General features: G+C 35.4%; 2 protein-coding genes across 2 annotated transcripts; one reads left to right on the forward strand and one right to left on the reverse strand.

The window, feature by feature from the left end:
* Positions 9135-10663, forward strand: LOC107613430 (chlorophyll a-b binding protein 13, chloroplastic). Its single transcript, XM_016315415.2, has 3 exons — positions 9135-9378; positions 9460-9621; positions 9959-10663. Exons 1-3 carry the CDS (start codon positions 9259-9261, stop codon positions 10466-10468), a joined length of 792 nt encoding a protein of 263 aa, XP_016170901.1. The 5' UTR covers positions 9135-9258; the 3' UTR covers positions 10469-10663.
* LOC107613854 (myosin-2-like) lies at positions 10813-19439 on the reverse strand. Its single transcript, XM_016316028.2, has 24 exons — positions 18260-19439; positions 18025-18126; positions 17794-17937; positions 17564-17714; positions 17440-17467; positions 17154-17322; positions 16974-17037; positions 16830-16843; positions 16656-16740; positions 15963-16066; positions 15713-15851; positions 15429-15547; positions 15014-15166; positions 14837-14926; positions 14339-14416; positions 13989-14147; positions 13669-13863; positions 13348-13553; positions 13137-13272; positions 12840-12969; positions 12606-12716; positions 12420-12532; positions 11872-12087; positions 10813-11613 (listed from the first exon to the last, which is right to left on the reverse strand). The coding sequence occupies exons 1-24, from the start codon at positions 18830-18832 to the stop codon at positions 11134-11136; spliced, it is 3759 nt and encodes a 1252-aa protein (XP_016171514.1). The 5' UTR covers positions 18833-19439; the 3' UTR covers positions 10813-11133.

Here is a 19583-nt window from a genome sequence, read left to right on the forward strand (position 1 = left end):
TTCTCATAGCACATATAAATACCCTTTTATATTGTATCATTCCAGACAACTTGAATACACTCAATAATACACAAATCCTTTCTCCAGTTTAGTCTCTTATTTCTAACAAGATTCAATAGGGTTGAATAATATGAGCTAACCCAATAATAAAACTTGCACACGATTATTAAAGAATATAGTTGTTCTTGATCTCTTATTCAATCGCCGAAAACCACACTAATTGAACTAACCCCACAACAACAATAATGAGAGGATAGTAAGCAAGAAACACCCACGAGATGAGGTATTCAATGATAAGAAAAGGAGAAAAAAAGGGAAAAAAATAATGAGTCAAAAGGTTTCAATGGGAATATGGTAGGGGTAGGTCAACTCACGAGAGAAACCCTAATTAGGGACATGCATTACAAAAATTAAAACTTACGAAAAAGAAAGACACAAGGGATATTTCCTGGGAATGAAAGCGAGAGGAAAGTGAAAATAATTTTGTTAGGTAATTAATAAAAATACAGTTAATTGCTGTCAACTAGCAATAAATACATATCTATAATTTATTAGATAATATAATGTTTAATTGAATCCCACTAGGAAGCTAATGAAATATCTTTACAATGTCTACAATGGATTATTTATTTGGCACAATTTAAATTAAAATTAAAAATGGATCCATTTTTTACCCTAATGTCACAAAACCCTTTGGTTTCACATTAATTTTAACCATCCAATCCTTATTTCAACCTTTACCCTATGCATTCTTTGTGAACAGATGGCACACCTCTCACCCCCACCCTCGCGACCTCCGACAACCATTCCACCGCAACGGCGCCAACTGAATCTGCATCTCCCTCAACACCTATCTGCCCGCGATTGCTCACCCCTCTACGCGCACAACTTCCCTCGCCGGCAGCAGCAGGTTCGATGGCCCCCCGGTGCTTCTGTTGCGATAATCGAGTGCACTAAACTGGTGGGCCTCAACGTCGACTGGATTGCACATCGCACAAGGCTAGGTCGCTGATCGACTAGGCGCCAGAACCGAGAACCCTGTGTGCGTGCCCTGCGTCCTCCATCCTCCGTCCAAACCCCTTTACGTCAACGACGTTGTTGTTGCGACCCACAAGAACCTTGCGTCGCCAAGGATCTACGGGAGGTTAGTGGGTAGATTTTATAATGCAATGAATAATGTTTATGTTGCTGTTAGTTGTACATGCAATCAATCTACTTAGTTGTTTGATTTTTCATATCGAAGAACTCCATTGTTGCTGTTGCTGGTTTACTTGGTTTTTCTATTTCAGCATTCAAAATTTTGTCAAATTTTGGCTTAGTTAGTACAATAATGATTCAACATGTAGATGATTATTTTCATTGGATGATTACTTTACTACGTATACGAATGGTTGATTTTCATTGGATGTTCATTATACTAGGTATGTAGATAGTTATTTTCATTCTAAACTAACAGCTTTATGGATGATTATAAACCTAATGCATTGGCAACACCTAGTTCAAGTGTTGCATCTGTGCTTGCTATTGGAGGATTTCCAGGAATAAATGTGCCTACACAGTAGAAATAAACTTTAAAACTTTGCAACAAACTTTACTTCAGGTACGTTTTTCATGTCAGGTTTTGTAACAAACTAGCTTATTTTAAACAAAATGGTTTTCCTTTTGCTGGTGATCATCCAATGAACATGCTTAGTGTTATATAGGTACTATATTTAATCATCAAAACTAGGTTTTATAAAGTTATTTGTCTGACCTTTCAAATATTTAACAGTCCTAAAAATCTGCAGAGCTACTTCTTGATTTGAAAGTGAATTCCATAATTAGCAGTCCTAACACTTTTTCTGAGACTGCCATGACACACTTGTCATTTGCATCTCTGTTGGAATTAAATTAAAATTTGAGAATTCATTATCAAAGGCACTCATATTATGTTGTATCCATTGCCAAATTTGAAATAATTTTATGGCTATAACAAGATTCTAACTTCTCATAGTAAATTACACCAACATCCAATGAGATTAGGTGATATATTACACACGGTATCCCTTGATTTGTCATATTTACATTGACCTTATCCCTTGATTCATAGAGGAGTGTGAGGGCGTTGAGCTAAAAGAACTTCAACCCTGAACTACTGGATTTTAGTTCTTATTATCATTATTCTCAGTGTATTCATAATGCGGGATCTAATTCTAATCAGAAGCTACAGTAAAACATGCTAGCCTAAGTCACATATTTTAGTTGTGGTAGCTGAAAGCATTATGAGTTGAGCTATTTACTGATCTTTTATGCCACTTGCTTCCTTTGTGTATTCTGTGTAGGTGCAAGTACCTCCTTGTACTATACTATCCAATCGATGCCTACCATTTGTAATTAGACCTTGGACCACTACTGCACTTGTCATGTTCGAATTTTAGGTCCCATTTAAGAAAATATCACTTTCTCTTGGAGTTGGATATATTAAAGTAATATGATGAAATTATGGCATAACTCATCCCTATATAGTCTATTTTTGTCTATTTGATTGGTTTTGGTGGGCTAAAAATTGTTTTAAAATAAATTAGTTTCTTGTTACTAACCATCCATTTTGCTTAATTATTTCCGAATCATTAGACATGTCAATTTCACAATAATTTATGAAATTGGAGGATTTTATATTTATATAAACAGGATTGCATGATTCTTGGTAAAAGATCATGAGGCAATTTGCCATGCTGTAATGTTAGGAACTCAGATAGAGCAGTAATTTGATCGAATTAACCCCCTGTGAAAGTTAACTAATACACCAGTTCTTGCCCTTGTTATCTCTTCCCAATAGTTTTCTTCTCTCTCTAGCAATTGGTAACAAGGATAAATAATTCAACTTCCAGTTAAAGTTCTCTGATGCTTCAGTTCTTTTATAAGTTGAGTTGGCTATATTTTATATTTGATCAACCATATGCATATTTTCTGTTTAATTGATTTATTGGAAGTATATATATCTACTTATGAATAGGCTTTAGTTATAATATGTATATTGCATTGCATTCCTGAACTAGTCGATCTTGATTTTCATTATCAATTCGTTTGCTGGATGTTCATTTTACTGGGTATGTGAATGATTTTCTTCATAACAAAGTAGATGTTTATTTAATTTAGACTGGATTTAAGTAGATACAATGAAATTTACTAGATGTTCATTTTACTAGGTATGTGGATGGTTATTTTCATCCTAAACCAACGGCTTGATGGATGATTATACACCTGATGCATTGGTAACACCTGGTTCAAGTGTTGCACCTGTGCTTGCTATTGGAGGATTCCCAGGAATAAATTTGCCTGCAGGGTATGATACTAAGGGTGTCCTATTTGGAATAAATTTTGGTAGTTTGAAAGGATCAAAATCAAAGCTAATTGATATTGCATATGGATTTGAACAAGCAACTAAAGTCAGAAAGCTCCCTCCAGTTTAACTTGCAAGAATAAGATAATTAATTGTTGAAGTTCTTCAAAACTTTGTCATACATGTTGTCAATTGCCTCATGAACTATACTATTGTTTAACTATAATGTATTTTTATGTGTCTTATTTGAGCAAATTTACCGTGTAATAATAAATCTTAACTTTTTGGCTCTTAACTTTTTGGCTAAAAAGAGTGTTGTCTGGTTATCTTTCTCAATACAACTATTCTTTACTTTTTTTCTATTTTTAGCTAATTGGTAAAAAAAGATATATACTTTGGATTCTTTGTAAACATAATACAACTAGAACTTTTACTTTAGCAATTTTCATATTCTTTTTCCAACTAGCTAACTCAAATTCTAAACAAAAACCAATAATTCTTTGTTACTTAGCCCAACTAATGAAGTTCTTAACCATTATCTTTTTAGTTTATCCTTTATACTTATTTTTTAAATATTAAGATTGCTGGATTTTACAGGCCTCTAGAGGTATTTACTCTTATATCATATTGGCTTATGATCATTTATGGGGCCAATGAATAAATACAAAAAAACAGAAGTAATGGACATATTGTGTTAAAAAATACTTTTCATTTACAATAAGCAATGAAACTAATAAACACTTTCCACTTTTGCCAATATAACATTTTAATTAATTCATGGATATAAATATTGCGAGTTATTGTTCATCTTGAATTTCAAAAAACTTTTGCTTCTGATTATAAGCTGAAGAGTTGGCGTTATACATCCTCTTTGGGTTTAAATATTCCAAATCTTCCTGCAGAAAATGTGAAAGCAAAAGAAACCTGCAGAACATGTGCATGTAGAATCTAGCAAATCAAGCAAAAGACTAATAATATAACCCAAATAAACATCCAGTTTTCATATGAAAGTACCATCACATACATCGTAAAATGAATATCCACTTTAATTGATAATAAACAACTAACAAATTTACCAAAATACCACTCGGGCACCATGATTAAACGGCTTAACAAAAATTCAACTTCAATTCAAGCAAAATTAAACTTAATCTAATCCAAACTACATAACAAAAGAAACATGTAGAGCATGTACATGCAGAATCCAGCAAATCAAGCAAAAGACATGTCAAGTCAGCAACAATTAAACTATAATGGATGCATACTACTGAAGCTAAGCCAATTATGTCAAGTCAGCAACAATTACACTAATTCTATGCTAACTGTTTAATCAAAGTCCATGTACAAGGTAAATTGAACATCATCCTTGTTGCTTCTGTAACAACTAGCTCATTGACCAAAATATCTCCCGTGCACCTGGTTTAAATGACACAAATCAATTCCAATTTTTATTCGAGTATGACTCAACTAAATCAAATCCACAGAACGTAACAAAATAAGCATGCAGAGTATTTGAACGCCAAAGCCAGCAATCCAATTCAAATAAACAAATGCCATGCGGAGCTGTCCCTTTTCAAACATCCATTTATTAAAAAAACCAACCATTCCTATACATAGTGAACTAAACATCCGTGTTCTTCCAAGCAAGTAACGTAATATTGCATCCGCCATATAAAGTATTCTAAAAGAAGAACAAAGATCCAGTGGTTCAACAAATCAAAATATCATCACAATCGGCATGCGTGCATACTCCCTGAGTTCTAGATTCACAAGCAATATCACTTCAACAAATACCGAACTGAGTTGTACTTTTCCTTTTATTTTTAAAAACACTCCCAAACTAACTCGAGAAACATGTAGAATTGAGAAAAAAAAAAGAACCCCAACAACTTATCAACATTGAACCCTTTTTTGAAAAAATGGTTTACAAGAAAAGAGGGAATCAACTAATTCAACCAATCAAAACACATCTCATTTAGATCACTATTGGGCCAAATTTAATTAGCTTCGTTCAAGCACAACCAAAATAATTTTTAACCAATTATTTAATTAACTCACATACCAGATACAAAATCAAGCAAATAACCAATTACGGAAACAAAAACAAACATCAATTCATAGATGAGAACAAACTATCTCTAAACATTGCAAACTAAACAACCGTCTTATTCCCAACAAGTAAAGTAATTTTGCATCCATACATATTACCAGAATTCTAGGTTAACTAATCGAAATAGAGAAGCATGTAGTAGTGAAAAAAAAAGAAACTATACAAATTAGCAACAACACATGATTTTTTTCAATTGAGTGCAATATTTCAAAAATAAAATATACTCTGCAAGATAAAAAAAAATCCAATAATCCAACCAAATCACAGTACATCGTTTAACTAAAATAACTATTTTTTGAAGTCTAATACATTACATTAACATCAACAGTCACATGTTTTTTCCAATTTAGTCCAACAATTCAAAAATAAAAAATATTCCGCAAGGAAGAAAAATTCAATAATCTTAACCAAATCACAGAATATCTTTTAATCAACGTAACTATTTATTGAAACATATTACATTGCATGAGCATCCATTTAAAAATTAAAACCCTAGCTATCACTAACCTATTGTAGTCAAATGAGGTTGTTGAGGAAGATGCGTGATACTATGTCAGCGCCGTTTGCTGCAGTTAGTGGTGAACAACGGTGTTTAGGTGCCTATGACGTGTGGCTTGCTTGGTGGTGTTGCTGCCGCTGGGTCCGTGGCAACCGTGGTGGGCGGTGGCACAACACGGACAGAAACGGGTGCGGGATAAAGGAGACGGGCTGGAGATGCTCGACGGCAACGTGTGCTGCTGGTGAGGGAGTGGGCGTCGCCGATGGGAGGGTTGGGTAGAGAAGAAGCAATGGCGCGGCAGCGTGACGGCATGTTGCTACCCTTCGCGCCCCCTCCTACGTTAATGGCGGTGGCTGTGGTGGTCGGGTTGTTAGGAGTAGGCTGGCACAACGTTGAGGGTTTGACGAAGAGGGATTAGGATTCGAGGGAGAGGAATTGGGTACTAAATAGGAGAATAGATTTTTTTCATATGATGGGTTTTTGTGTTTGTATAAGTGACGACAATTCTAATTTGTTTCAAATTTTAAATTAGCAAATATTCAAAATTAATTAATTGACCAAAATTTGATTTTAATTTTAATTTATTGTATACATTGTACATTATATATATTGGTTTCTCATACTTTTTCTATTTAATTTGGTCGTTTTACATGTTTTGAAATCTGATTGTCTATCTTATCACTTTATTAATATCTTTATTCTAAAATTTATCTCAAAAACTAATTTGATCGCGTTTGTAAAATTTGCAGATTGAAAAAAAAATTAAAATTTAAAAAACTAAATTAAAATTCGAATTCAGAGTGAACATTCATTTTAGTATATACTTTATAGCACTAAGTTAAGCTGCTTGATAAAAAGATTCTAAGCTTTTATCGAAAAGATGGAATAGTTAAAATTTTCAATCTATTTGCAATGTATTTATTGAGGTAAAATTCAAAAATATACATTAACGATAATCTTAATCAAATTTTTGAAAGGTATATTCGGAATGCAATTTTAAATTGAAATAATAATACATAAATATTAAAAATTATGCTATGTGTACACCAAAATTAACTACTAATATAAAATATATACTGAAATATAAATACACATTAAAAATAAATTAAAGGAAGAAGGGACAAAATTACACCTGAAAATTCATACGCTGGACACAAATACACATAAATTATTTAATGAATCACGCGTGCACAGTAATTATACACTCCAGCAGACACAATCACCATTCCGGCCATCAACGTGTGGCGTGGTTAGTTTGAGTGGACACGTGCCTCTATTCACTCCTTGCTGGCATGTTCAGATTGAGTGAGCTGGCCATTTAGTGCCAACTCAGAAATTACAATTTATTTTAAAAAGAAAAAAGAATAAAAAGACATCCTTAACACGCAGCCCAAAGCGAATCCATTGTTGTGTTGTGCTGTGTTGTATCATCTTCTTTCTCTTCCACCCCTTTATTGATTCACACCAAAAGCTTGAAACTTTGATTGATGGGGTACCTTAGTATCTCTTGCAGAGCTGAATCCGCAGTTTCAACCTCCAATTCTCTCACACCATCACCTTCTTTTTCTTCTTCTTCCACCACCACCACTTCAAAGAAACAGAACAACAAAGAAAAAGAAAAACCCATCAAGATCCAACACTTCCATTACAGTGACCTTGAAGCTGCCACCAATGGCTTCTCAGAGCGCAAGCTCCTCGGCAAAGGAAGCCATGGTTATGTCTATAAAGCTACAATGGTTTCTTCTTCTTCTTCCTTTGCATCTGCACCAGAGTTTATCATCAGCAACAACGAGGTTGATAACGAGATTGATATCTTGTCCAAAATCCAGAGCAATAACAGCAAGCTTCCAAATTAGGAAAGAAGGGTTCGTTTGGCATTGCAAACTTCAAAGGAAATTGATACTCTTCATTCATCAACACCACCTGTGATCCACAGAGATATTAAATCAGCAAATGTTCTGATTGATATAAACTTCAATGCAAGGTTAGGTGATCAATAATGTCCAAAAATTCAACCCCAAACAAATGTCCACAACCATATTCTTAATACACTTTATTTTACCCTTAATCATATTAATTGTCTTTTGTAACTGTTGCACATATTCTTTCAATTTGGTGGCACACTCTGTAAGCTTATTCATCTTCTGATATGATTATTTCAATGGTCTTTCTTCAGATATAACCTCTGTCCCCACATTTCTTGTTTTTCCTTCTATTTCGTCCAGCCAAATAAAATACTCACAACGATCTGTCTGGATTTCACTCTGTTCCAGACTTGAGTACCACAACTTCAATTCCGTGCAAATACTTGCCATTGTTGTACTCAAACTTCTTCTTCTTCTTGTTCTTCAACAACGAAGATCCGCTACCAACAGCGCTGCTACAATTTAGGGATAAAGAGCTCGATTTTTTCTGGAATGAACCCATATTCTTAGTTATTGGTTAAGGTGTTAGGGTTTCAACACATAGCATCTTCTTTCTGAAGATAAAAGAAAAGGAAGGGTTTATTTTAATTAATCATTAAAATAAATTGTAATTTCTGATTTGGCACTAAATGGCCAGCTCACTCAATCTGAACGTGTCAGCAAGGAGTGAATAGAGACACGTGTTCACTCAAACTAACCACACCACACGCTGATGACCGGAATGGTGATTGTGTCTGGCGGAATGTATAATTATTGTGCACGCGTGACTCATTAAACGATTTATGTGTATTTGTGTCCAGCGTATGACCTTTCAGGTGTAATTTTGTTCCTTATTCCTAAATTAAATTACACATATATTTTTATTAAAATATATTGGTAGCTAATTTTAGTGACTGATTTTGGTGTACAAATAGTACTTTTAAAATTTTATATATTTATTTTAGCACTTGTTTCAATTTTTTTTTTATAGAACTTGATTGAAATTGAAATGTTTAGCGTATTGAAAACGAAATTTTTTTTATGTTATTAAGAAAAACTTTAAGAATTAATAAAAAAAGCGATGCGAATATATATTGTTGAAAACAAAGGGAAAAAGAAAACGATGGATATTGATGGATAGGTATAGAGACAAAATGAAATAAAAAAGAAGTGTGTAATACTATGTTATTGGATCAAAGATAAAATGTGGATAAAAAGATATGAGTTGGAGATACATAAAATCCTTTAAAGCCTTCTCATTGGTTGATCCAAAACCACACATCTTCCCCACCACTAACAAGTAACAACAGCAACACTCGTGTGTGTTGCCAACCACAAACACACACCTATATGATTCTCTCTCTCGCTACATATCATGTTACACACTACACATTAAAGCAATTAAGAAATCTTGCAAGAAATCATGGCATCAACATTGTCTAGCACTGTTGTGAAGCCAACACCTTTCCTTGGACAAGGAAGGGGAACCAACAACAACACTCTGAGAGATGTTGTCTCCATGGGAACTGGGAAATACACCATGGTATGTATATTGTTGTTGCACTTTTGAGACACCCCTTGTTTTAGCAACAGTTTTGAAGTGTTGTGTATGGTTGTGTTTTAGGGGAATGAATTGTGGTATGGGCCAGATAGAGTGAAATACTTGGGACCCTTTTCTGCTCAAACACCTTCATATTTGACTGGAGAGTTCCCTGGAGATTATGGTTGGGACACTGCTGGTTTATCTGCTGACCCTGAAGCTTTTGCCAGGAATAGGGCTCTTGAGGTATCTTCTTCAATTCATATCTAATTTCTCTGTTAAGGCCAGATTTTTACAAATCATAAATCAGTAACTCTCAGTAAAGTGTTTTTTTGGGCATCTTTAGGTTGTCAAAAGTTTTAATAGAAAAATCTCTTTTAAGGTTTTAAATAGAGTTTAATTTTGTCAAAAGTATATATGACAAATTATTAAAATTTTTATTTCTTTTAGAATTTATATTTTTTATGTTTTTTGAAAAAATATTATAAAAATATTTTAAGATAAATAAGATCTTTAAGCCTTAGTGGTGAGTCATTGAACGTTTTGTGAATGAAATTAAACGTTTTTGTGGAATAATAATTAGGTGATCCATGGGCGTTGGGCTATGCTTGGAGCATTAGGTTGCATCACCCCAGAAATTCTTGAGAAGTGGGTCAGAGTTGACTTCAAGGAGCCTGTTTGGTTCAAAGCTGGGGCCCAAATCTTCTCAGAAGGTGGGCTTGACTACCTTGGAAACCCAAACCTTGTTCATGCACAAAGCATCCTTGCAGTCCTGGGCTTCCAAGTAGTCCTAATGGGCCTTGTTGAAGGGTTCCGCATTAATGGGCTTCCTGGTGTTGGAGAAGGGAACAACCTCTATCCTGGTGGGCAGTACTTTGACCCATTGGGCCTTGCCGATGACCCAGTTACTTTTGCTGAGCTCAAGGTCAAGGAGATCAAGAATGGAAGGCTTGCCATGTTTTCCATGTTTGGGTTCTTTGTTCAGGCCATTGTAACTGGTAAAGGCCCATTGGAGAACCTTTTGGACCACCTTGACAACCCTGTGGCTAACAATGCTTGGGTTTATGCCACCAAGTTTGTGCCTGGTTCTTAGAACAAGATAACACCTTTTCTTTTTCCTTCTTTTCTTTTACCCTCGCACTTTGCTTTTATTGTGAATAAAGAGACGATGATTTATGTGTAGGTTGTTATCATTAAAGTTGTGGATTAGTAGTGTTAGTGCACTTATTGTTTTTACTTATTAAGGACTACTAAGGTTTTTGTCAATCAAGGGGATTTTCATGGTGAATCTATATTATTTCTAAATATAATCATATAAAAAATATTATATATACACAAAAAAATCAACTACCAATTACCAACTTAGTCACTCATATAAAATATATATTAAAAATAAATTAAACAATACATATATCTATACACATACATAATGATTGATTTAATAATTGATTTCCTGTATATACATGGCCTTTTTCCAAGCAGCATAAAAACTTGATGCTTAAAAGTTAAAACATTATTTATCATTGGTGAAATGAACTTGCATCAATCCAGCACAGCAATATGATGTACAGATATCAACACTGACTACTAATACTTTTGCGAGCTAAGTTTCACATATACATGAACAAACTAGACTATCCATTACTACTATGCAACCTACAAGTCTACAACTATGCACAACTTTCACTCTGTAACAAAATTGGTAGATATACAGTTACTCAACCCTTCACCAACACCAACCACTATTGCCATTTTTGCTCATTCCCTACCAAGACTATGTGCTTTTGAACTCAATTTCCCCCACCATTTTCGCCGCCCTCTATCCATTTCTGGATTCCTATGAAGTTTTGCTTTTATCTCCTTCAATCTAATCTTGTATTCTTTCTTCCACCCCTCAAACCTACGTTTAAGTTTCTTATATTCAGCATAACATTTCATGTTACCGTTTTGACCCTCGAGCATAGCTTTGGCCTCTTCATCAAAGACGTGTCTCTGCTGCTCGAATTCCCTTGTCAGACTGCTCACAGAATTTGCGCAACCATTAACTTCTCTTACTGCTCCGAGTTCAGAAAGACTACAAGAATACTTCAAGGGTGTACTCACTCCAGGTGTTCGAGGTGTTCTAGATTCCATGGAAGCGGTATCTTCAGAATCGGAGCCAAATTGCGCCACGACATCATGTTTTGCATGTTGACCACTGGCAGAGGCAAGGCTCTTTCTAGCAGCAGCAAGACTCATCTGTAAATTGAAATTGCAAGTCGAGTCTTCAGTTGAATTTCAGGTTAAACTTCAAACCCTTATGCATTAAGGTTGCAAGAAACTAATGTTAAAACAAAACATTCCTTATGGTGTGTAAAAATGAGCTAATCAAAGGTGTGGTTTTGAACATTTGAACAACATCACATTCATTGCAATAACATCATCAAATCTTGAGGATGTCAAAAGTTGAATGTATAAGCGGGAAAGTTAGTTTAGATTACTAAGCTGAAAACTTACTTGCAGAGACACCATTTGTCTTTGCCACATCTCCTCCATTGATTTCATCTTATTCTCGTATTCGATCCACCTTCTCTCAAACTGTTTTAGTTGATCCCTCAATTGAGAATTTTCGACTTCTCTTTGCTCTATAGTTACTTCAGCCTTGACGACCCGCTTTTGGAGTTCTGCTAAAGCTGAAGGCAGGTTCTGAGCCAGCTCTCTGGACAACACATCCTGATAAACATAAACCAGGAATGAAAATTAGTAATAAAAAGGAGAAAAGAAAAGAGGCGATTAAGATCTAGAATGGTTGGGAATTTGTACAAAATCTTATATAAAGAATCATTCAATTGGTATGCAGACTTAAATCTGCCTCCAACTTCCAACCAGAGCATATCCTAAGATTTTTGAAGAATTTTCGAAGGTCCGAATAAAGGGCCTTAACTTCTGGTATTCTAAGCCATTCAAGAACCTAGAAATATGTTTTGGCATAACAAACATCCCCATCATTACACGTAGGGCTGGTAATATAGTGGGTTTTTCTAACTAGAAAATGCAAAAATTACCTGTATTTCTGGAAACTTTGGACGTGATCTTCGTCTATGTCTCGGATTTTCATGATGTTTCTTCGGCCTATAAAGGCTACTAGCATGCCTCCGAACCAACCACCCACGAATTACTACATAAAAAGGAAATTTTTAAGAACCAAATCATATTTAATGTCCCTCTCAAATGTAACCCCACACACTAACCAGATTGTATTACTATGGCTGCCTCAATCTGCTGATCATGTTCAGAAGAAATGATTATAGAGGACTCCATCATAACACCATATTTCTTTCTCGCAATTTCTCCACGAATAACTGTAATATAACCAAATAGAAACTAAGATTTAGATACAAACATCCCAAGCAAGATGCACATGGAGGCAATAATCAGCAGAGAACTTTTGATCCAAGCGAAACTAATTTGATAGGCATCCTTACATGATTGTAAAGTTGTTGCACGATTCTTAAGTTCACGGAAAGTACTGCGGACTTGATAACCACGAAAACTTCTCTGAACACTAAGTATTCCCCATAAAATATGTTTTCTCCTATCCTCCAGTACACCAACCTAAACAAGAAACAAAGCACTGGAATAATGAAGTGAAAGAAACCACTAGATGCATTAATATAAAATCAAGCCGAACCGTGATAACTTGCGACATGGCAACTCGCATGTCAAGTAAACCACAACAGCTCACTATCATGGCTCGACGGCATTAGAAATTACCTACGTACCTGTCCTGATCGAAGATACAGTTTGGTGTAGCCAACTTGGTACATTTCTGGAGGGATATTAAATTGTTGCAAAATAGCAATAGAGATACTCAGTGGATCTAAAGATGTGTGCGCCTCAGAAAGCAATAATCCATACCTAAAATATATGCAGAAACACAAATTAATCCACTATTCATGATAATTGAAAAACTATAAGAGATTTCTGAACTACCGTTTGGCAAACTCTTGATGCGTCATTCGAGTAGGATATCCAGCCCTCGAAATCCTTACAACCTCCAAAACTCCGCAACATTTGAGCTGTTGCAGGACAAGGTCTTCATCATATATGCCAGGAACTTGCTTAGCATTGGGCTTTATACAGCGAATAAAGTGGGGTGTGGTGCTCTCCATCTGATGCATCAACTTAAACAGCTGACCCTGAAAGAAAGAAAGAAATTCAGTAACTTACTACTATCAGTATACACCTCAGATTTCTACTATGCTATTACATAGCATAGTTTCCATGAGCATTCATGCGATGATACAAGGTTACCTTGAACTTTGTGCCAACACTCTGCCTTTTTGACTCCATAGCACCTAAGTGTGAGGAATTTGTTTGTTGAGACGGGTCAAGAACTTGGGAGAATGACTGCAGCAGTTCGCAACTGCACGATGACAACAATTTAATGGAATCAGATGGCAGTGGATCTCTGTTCTTCTCCAGAAACCCATTTGTATCATATGTGACCTAATTGAGAGAACTTGTTAGTATAATCACAAACACAATCAAAATTGAAAACACACCTTAAGGCTCAGGAAATTTCAAGAGATACTTATACCCGAATAATCAATTTGAACTTAGTAGCTACTAACCTCCCCTGCATAATGCCGAACGCTGAAAGCCTTGCCACTTTCTCCTTTAAAACAAGGATTGGAACTCAGGTGCTGCTTGAGTTTAGTAGCAAGTGTCAGATCAGTGGCCCTTGGGAAATTTGATTCCTCATCCAACAGAGAGAGCAGCCCCAGAGGCTTCTGCAAAATTTACAACAATGTATATAATGACAACATCAATCAGAAAACTTTGTGAAAAACACCTAATATTAGGACCTATACACAATTTTTTTTATAAGAGCATAATTCAAGAATAGAATGCAATAATCAATGCCGCCAAGAGGGGAAACTCAAAAATATTAAATAGGTTAAACCTCATAAATAGTAAATACCTTCTCAAAGAGATCCAAACAAACTTGATTATCCTCAAATTCCACTTTTGTCCAATCTACACCATCTAATTCATAGTCCTGAAAAAAGAGAAGCAAATTGCAATAAATTTATAGAATAAGAACATAGTGTCAGACAACTTACAGGAACAAACAATACACTAATTAAGATCATTTGGAACTAAACTGTTTTATGAAATTATACTTCATAGCTTTTAGTTATTTAATTACTCTTGTTCCAAATACATTAACTTGTATATATTGGCCAAAAATTTGGAACTCTTGATTGATTATGCTCTTCCCAAAAGATAGTAGAAGTACCAAAGCTTTTCAAATGATGCATATAAATTAGATTCTTGGCTTGTTTCGCATTCACACTATCAGAAATATACTTGGCTTCAAATTGTCCAGCAACCATAAAGTTGAATTCACAAATAAAATTTATGTAACTGTAGCAACATACTATTGCATTCAAATTAAAGATTTAACATAATTTCTGACCTCCTGCTCAAGTTTAAACAGATGCCGATTGAAATGTTGCTGAAGCCTTTCATTGGCATAATTTATACAAAACTGTTCAAAGCTGTTTTTCTAGAGAGGGAAAAAGAATATCAACCCATTAGAACACATAAAATAGTGCATGAAACAATAGCAAACTCATCAACATAATTTGCATACCTGGAATGACTCAAAACCGTAAATGTCAAGGATACTTATGGATCTCCCAGTACGTCGTTTACCCACTTCAAGCGCCTTGTTGACTTGTTCTACAAGCCAGTCAAACAAGTTTGCATACATAAATTTTGCTAATGCATCTCTTGTATCAATGGCCTAAAGAAAAAATGAAAAATTATGTAAATAAACAGAACGGATTAGTTAGGTGTGATTGATCATTTGTAACTGATTAGAGAGTAGACGATCCCTAACTCTTCCTCAAATTAGTGTAATTCATTCAGGGTTCTTGGCTTATTTCAAAGAATTCCCAATTCAATAACACAATTCAAATTTTCAAACGTCATTTCCTTCTAGCAAAGACATTTAGGATTTGTACAATAATAGATTGCAAGAATTGTTTAGGTAATAATAGACAAACCTGTCGCAACGTCAATTTTTTGGTAATAGTATCCTTGCCAGCTTTAATTTTATGGGTAGACAATGTTACCATTAGCTCCTTCAAACTGCATTGCATCAGTGTGGCAGCAATGGTTGCAGCTGCCAAGAGAATTATATGCACAATGTCACTTTCAAGGTGTAACAAAAAATTTAATGTATTCATTCATATGTTACTATTTTGGTCACCTTTAAGATAAACCATTATACAATCCTTTCCCGCACAATTTAAAACATTATATTTGCTTTTAAGAATCTTATTCTTACCGTCATCATCAACCACCTCAATGTGATTTTCATTGTCAGTTTCATGGAATGTAATATTTCCCAGCCATAATATTGCAGCTAGCAACTTGAAAACCCTTTCTTGATCCTGTTTGGACATTCGAATAACATCCAACGCTTTCTGGGGTAAAACGCAGATAACAACGACAGGGAAACATTCCATGAGAACATAAAAGGCCATAAATTAGCTAAAAGAATATAGTGCTAACAAATGAACCGGCAGATGATATACCACTAGCCCTTGAAACTTTTTATCATCATTAACACCATCAATTATCATGCAGTCACTCTGATTAAGATATCTATATTCACTGGCCATTCTAAGCTTCAGCCTATCTGCAACGGAGAAAAAGTAATGCTGTGTGAGTAAATACTTACAACTTCAATTGAGCTGATAAAGAAATCACATTGCAGAGGCAACTAAAAGGGAAGAGGATATGTTTACAAATGAATTTACATATAGTACTAAGTGGCAGCAATGGTTAGTGAGGATAAGATAACAGAAGCTCGGCTAAAGTGCTTTGGTCATATGAAAAGATCAACAAAAGAATCAGGCAAGAAATATTTTATGAAATGGAAGTTAGTTCAGTTAAATGGTGTAGTGGAAACCTGAACTTAGATAGGAGAAACAAAGTATGAATAATTTCAATGAGATTTGGATTTTGATAGGACCTAGTGACATCAGTTGGTCCATATAACCAATACCACATAATAATAAAGCTTGTTTCTTTTACTTGGTACTTTGTGATGCCTTAACCAAGTAAATTTAAGGCATCTAAAAATGTATCACATAGGATGCCGAAGCAACTGTAGTAATTCCAAATAAAGGCAGGCTATAAAACAAGCCATATACTACAAGCTGAAAACTTGTGACATAAATTACGTAAGTATGCAAGCAAATTTGATAAATAATTAGAAAATGCACCTCTAAGATCAGGTGAAGCACCAGCACAAAGCTGATAAAATATGTGGTATGACCTCTCACCATTGGCTAGTTGAACAACTCTTGACTGCCAAAGGAGATGCGATTATTTCAGAAGTGAACATAGATATACATTTCAGTTACACACTTAAGTTTAGGCAGGGTATCACAAGTTACCTTTTCTAACAAAACTGCTCAAGTCAGTGAAATGGAATTGGCATGAGAAACACAAAGGCATGAGAACTTAAGTCAGTAAGTCAAGAAAAATCAATTGCACGAAAGAGTAAATTTTATGCAATATATTTACTTGAAAATTCTTACATGTTTGAATTTTAGCCCCACAAATTTTCCCCAGTGCGCTGAAATGAATTTCAATCAACTTCCCCTGAGCCCAAATAAAGGTGTATACCAGTTCAACTTCTCAACCATTAAATGCAATCCACAAAGTGCTACATTGAAAGGAATGAGTTCCAGTATAATGAAAGGAAAAACAAAACTCACAAATCTGCTAGAGTTATCATTCCTAGAAGTTTTTGCGTTTCCAAAAGATTCTAGTACAAAATTTGTCTGAAGAACATCATTTTCTATCCCACAACTGCCACCACCTAGATCAGCTAAATACTGCATAGCAATTTTCGCTGTCTCTGTCTTCCCTGCTCCACTCTCACCACTATCAACAGATTTGTAAAAAGGTGATTATTAACAAGTACATATCTATGACTTCTTCAGCAATTCAATGCCGTAGAGTTCAGCAACATATATGAAGAGGAATGTATTGAGTGCTGACCTTATGATAATGGATTGATTTACTTCATCTGCAATGTGTAAAATTTGAACAGAAATCTTTCTGTGAATATATAGTAAAACTACAGCTTAACAGAGATTCCAAAGAAAGAGAGAATCTCGCTCACCTCTTATCATCTCGTTATAAGCTGCATCTGCCACAGCATAAACATGAGGATTATCATTACATCTCTGTTTATAAGCTTCTACGTATTCACTTCCATAAATCTGGACATCTTTGAAGGGATTGAGTGCAATTAAAACTGGCCCTGCCTTGCTCTGCATACAGAACAAATACCATATGAGGGAACATAGATGAACAACCAAGCAGAAGTACAACCCAGAAGAGCACACGTACGTAAATCAAATCTTGAGTGTAACGACTCTTAAGATTGTAAAGAACTGAGGGTTCATTTAAGTAACTAAGCTGTATAAGATCATCCACACCCTCTAAAATGTCGGGATTAGCCGGTAGGAGTGCTAATCTGGACACTTTCATAACCTGCAGTAACAACCACAAACATGTTACCTTGAAAACTCAAAAACTGAAAACTTTATTTCGAAATGACAAAAATGCTTAGAATTTTACATTTCCATTTGAAAGCGAAACGCATGCTTCCTCTTCTGAAGTTGACTGTATCTTTCCTAGTTCCCAGTTCCCCTTTTGTTGCCTACACCAAACTTGAAGTTTCTGTAGCAACAACCAAAATCAGAAACGGAAGTTTAATGTACAAACACGTGCTACTAACAAATTACCAACTCTCAATCTATGCCAAAGGTCAGTGCTAACAGATAACTGAAAAAGAGTTCATCAAAATACACACCTTTCTGATGAAATAAGCAATATTATCATCCTCCAAATCCACTTCTCCTGTTGGAGAAGAAACCATAGAAGGTACAGCAGAAGCAGCAGTAGAAGCAACAGCAGAAACATAAGTAGAAACTTCAGAAGAAACAGGAGCAGATGCATCAGAAGGAGCAGGAGCAGCAGCAGCAGGAGTATCAGTTTCAACAGCAACAGCAGAGTTTGGAACCTGAACCTGTGATGATACAGGGGACGATGTTGTTGTTGGTGGTGGTGATTCTTCAGCACTCAAGTTCAAGTTGCTATCTTCTGATTTCACAATGTAAGGTGATTCCACAACCACCTTCACCTTCTTGACCCCAAAACTACCATTCCTCCTGTGGCGTCCACGAACACCACTATCCTCTTTCTCATCATCTCCATGGCAAAGGAACCTATTAGGCACTCTCACCGATGGCAGCCTCGCCCTCGAGGGAGGCCGCGATGGCAATGCCGGCGGCTTGTCCTTCGGCTTCTCCTCCTCATCCCTCCGCCGGAGAGACTCAAGCATCTCCTCCAGCGAGCTCCTCGCCTGAGATCTTGGGGTCATCATCTTTTCTTGCACCCCAAAGAACAACACAATCACAGCACAAAGGAATTCAAGTAAAGTTAAAAACTTTACATTCAATTTCTCATACCCAATGCAGAAATCTCATCACCCCTTTCCCTCTGAGAATGAACACGCAAAATGGTGAAAAGTTTTTATTCTGAACGGATTATGGTTATGGGGCAATACGGGTTACGTTTTTATTTCTCTTTTATATATATGATGATATGTTTTACGTGCCACTCGCATCACCCATAAAAAATTTTTAGCAACAGAATATCAAAAACCGAAGTCCAGATATGGATTTACCAAATCGAGGAAGGTGGCGGGTTCCTATTTTACTGAATGCGAAAGATAAGAGATTGAAGAAGTGGAGAGAGGAGGTTAAGGTTGTTAAAGTTGTTGCGAATAACTAACGAACCTCCTCTCAGAGGAAAAAAGAAAATAGAAACGGGAAGATAGAAGGGAATATTTGGGTTGCTAGTGTTAAAGAAACGCACAAGAGTTTAATGAATGTAATGTTAATGGCGTATAGAAGAAGAGCCCAGAAACTTTGAAGATTGAAGGAGTTGGCATGGCATCCTAACAGCGACACTTTGATAGTTTGATTCATGTCTTCCTGTAACTGCATTCTTCTTCTCCCTTTTTTTTATTAATTTATCTTTTTATAAATTAAATGTATTAATTTAATTAAAAAATTTTGAAAAAAGTGAAAAATATTGATTATATTATTATTAAAAATATTTTGTTATGATAA

Source organism: Arachis ipaensis, chromosome B08, assembly GCF_000816755.2.
Source record: "Arachis ipaensis cultivar K30076 chromosome B08, Araip1.1, whole genome shotgun sequence".
Taxonomy (NCBI): domain Eukaryota; kingdom Viridiplantae; phylum Streptophyta; class Magnoliopsida; order Fabales; family Fabaceae; genus Arachis; species Arachis ipaensis.

Coding starts and splice junctions, on each gene's coding strand:
- LOC107613430 (XM_016315415.2), top strand. CDS start 9,259: ATGGCATCAACATTGTCTAGCACTGTTGTGAAGCCAACACCTTTCCTT. Junction 9,379..9,459: donor GAACTGGGAAATACACCATG/GTATGTATATTG, acceptor GTTGTGTTTTAG/GGGAATGAATTGTGGTATGG. Junction 9,622..9,958: donor CCAGGAATAGGGCTCTTGAG/GTATCTTCTTCA, acceptor AATAATAATTAG/GTGATCCATGGGCGTTGGGC.
- LOC107613854 (XM_016316028.2), bottom strand. CDS start 18,832: ATGATGACCCCAAGATCTCAGGCGAGGAGCTCGCTGGAGGAGATGCTT. Junction 15,167..15,428: donor AAAAATTGACGTTGCGACAG/GTTTGTCTATTA, acceptor TTTTTTCTTTAG/GCCATTGATACAAGAGATGC. Junction 14,927..15,013: donor ACGGTTTTGAGTCATTCCAG/GTATGCAAATTA, acceptor TTCCCTCTCTAG/AAAAACAGCTTTGAACAGTT.